At 55.8% G+C, this 2,105-nt stretch overlaps 1 protein-coding gene across 1 annotated transcript in view; it reads left to right on the plus strand.

Moving 5' to 3' along the window:
* The window catches only part of STAR (steroidogenic acute regulatory protein), a 3,875-nt gene that overhangs the window by 1,390 nt on the left and 380 nt on the right, over window positions 1-2,105 (plus strand). Inside the window, exons 2-5 of the mRNA XM_009884352.1 lie at window positions 469-584; window positions 852-979; window positions 1,061-1,219; window positions 1,816-2,000. Of these exons, the coding sequence (XP_009882654.1) occupies window positions 469-584; window positions 852-979; window positions 1,061-1,219; window positions 1,816-2,000 (588 nt within the window). The remainder of the gene's footprint in view (window positions 1-468; window positions 585-851; window positions 980-1,060; window positions 1,220-1,815; window positions 2,001-2,105) is intronic.

Raw genomic sequence — 2,105 nt, forward strand, 5'->3', positions numbered from 1 at the left:
GTGGAGGCTCCGGGGATGCTCTCCCACCCCGTGCCCTGTGGCTTTTTGGGTTTCGTGTTTTACTGTCCCCAGGGCTGGGTGCCGTTGCTGAACGTGGGGCATGGCTGTAGGGTAACGCTCCCGCTGGCTGCGAGGATTCTGTATTCTTGTGTTTTATTTCCTATGGCCTTTCCCGGGCACCCGCACGGTTGCTCCTCGGTATTTTTACGCCTGTCGTTCGCTCCTCGCATGCGGCGTGGCTCAGACCTGGAGCAAAGCCCAGGTTGTCCAGGACGGCTTCTGTCCCGGGGCAGCGCGGTGGCACTCAGCTGCTCCCTGCGCCTGTGGGGACTTCAGCGAAGGCAGCGAGCAGAGATTTTTTTTTTTTCAGTGCTGTTTGTTTTGTTTCCAAAAAAAAAAAAAAAAAAAAAAAGCAGCAAACCTTATGGTGCCTGGTGCTGGGGAGTGACGCGCTCTCTCTCTGCTCTCAGGTCTGAGAAGACAAGCCGCTGTCGCCATCAGCCAGGAGCTGAGCAAGCTGGCCTGCCGCAGCACGGGACCCAGCACCTGGATTAACCAGGTCCGCCGAAGAAGCTCCTTGCTCAGTAAGTGACCAGCAGCCCGGGGGTCCGGCCCTTCCCGCCGGGTGGTGACCGTCCTGGGTCAGGGCTCGGGAGAGTGGTCGGAGGGCTCGTGGGTCGCCTGGGCTTTTGCTAAACAAAGGGTGAAGGCAGGCGAGCACGGGAATTGAGTTTACTTCCCCGTCCCCTGGGTGCAGGGAAGTGTATTTGATGTAGATAAAGCATTAGGATGTGTTAGTGAACTGTGCAACGTTCTCACACTCACTCCTGCTTTTGTCCGATCCCGTGCAGGCTCGCGGCTGGAGGAGAAGCCCTTCAGCGAGATGGAAATGTCGTACATCAAGCAAGGAGAGGAAGCCCTCCAGAAATCCCTCAGCATCCTCGGGGACCAGGACGGCTGGAAGACAGAGACGGTGGCGGTAGGTGCTCTGCTTTGCAGCAGAGGGACATGGTCCTCCTGTAAAGAGTTGCGATACTCATTCTGCCTTCCCCTCTCCCAGAATAACGGAGACAAAGTGCTGAGCAAGGTGCTCCCAGACGTGGGCAAGGTGTTCCGACTCGAGGTGGTGGTGGACCAGCCCCTGGACGCGGTGTACGGTGAGCTGGTGGACAACATGGAGCAGATGGGAGACTGGAACCCCAACGTCAAAGAAGTCAAGGTAGGAAGCGCACGTCAGACCTGCCTCGGCCGGGGCTGCCCACCCGCGTGCTGCTCTCTGGTGTCGGAAGGGCCAAGGAACCGCTTCGCCCGTCACAGCAGCGGGACGGGGGTTTCTCCACCCGGTCCTCGGGAAACGAGAAGACAGATTTTACCTTGTCCGGTTCCGACTGCGGACGTGGAGTTTGTGCTGCAGTAATTGCGCTGCTGCTGCAGCAGGAGTGAGTCTGCGCGAGCCTGTCTGCCACGGAGGGCTGCGCGTTACCTGTTCCGAAGGGAATGCGCTTCAAGGGAGCGGGACGGCTCTTGTTAAATTTGCACTGTTACTGGAGGAGAAATAGCACAGTAGCCCAACGTGCAGGGAGGGGCATTTTGCTCTTCCATAGCTTGTCTGGAATAAGTGAAACACATTCCCTTCTCCGGTATTGAAAACGAATGCTCTGTGTTCTGGGATGAAACGCGTATTTGCAATTTTTCTCGCTATAAGCATTGAGTTTTTGTAAGAGCACATGTTTGAACACACAGTAATCAAAGCTAGCTTTAAGCTACGTTTGCAATAAATACCTCAAATTAATGTGTTAATTCTGATCTGTCCAGATTCTCCAGAAGATTGGAAAGGACACGGTGATCACCCACGAGAAGGCGGCCGCGACCCCCGGTAACGTTGTGGGACCACGGGACTTCGTGAGCGTCCGGTGCGCTAAGAGACGCGGCTCCACCTGCGTGCTGGCCGGCATGTCCACAAAATACGGAGCTATGCCAGAACAGGAAGGATTTATAAGGTAATCCCCTTTTGTGCTCCCTCACAGGGGTGTTTAATGAAAAGATGCACACAGTGGCTCTTAGTGTGAGCTCAGAGTAATTGGGTTTGTCTCGGACAGGAACCG

Source organism: Charadrius vociferus, unplaced genomic scaffold, assembly GCF_000708025.1.
Source record: "Charadrius vociferus isolate BGI_N301 unplaced genomic scaffold, ASM70802v2 scaffold1044, whole genome shotgun sequence".
In the NCBI taxonomy this organism is placed as follows: Eukaryota; Metazoa; Chordata; class Aves; order Charadriiformes; family Charadriidae; genus Charadrius; species Charadrius vociferus.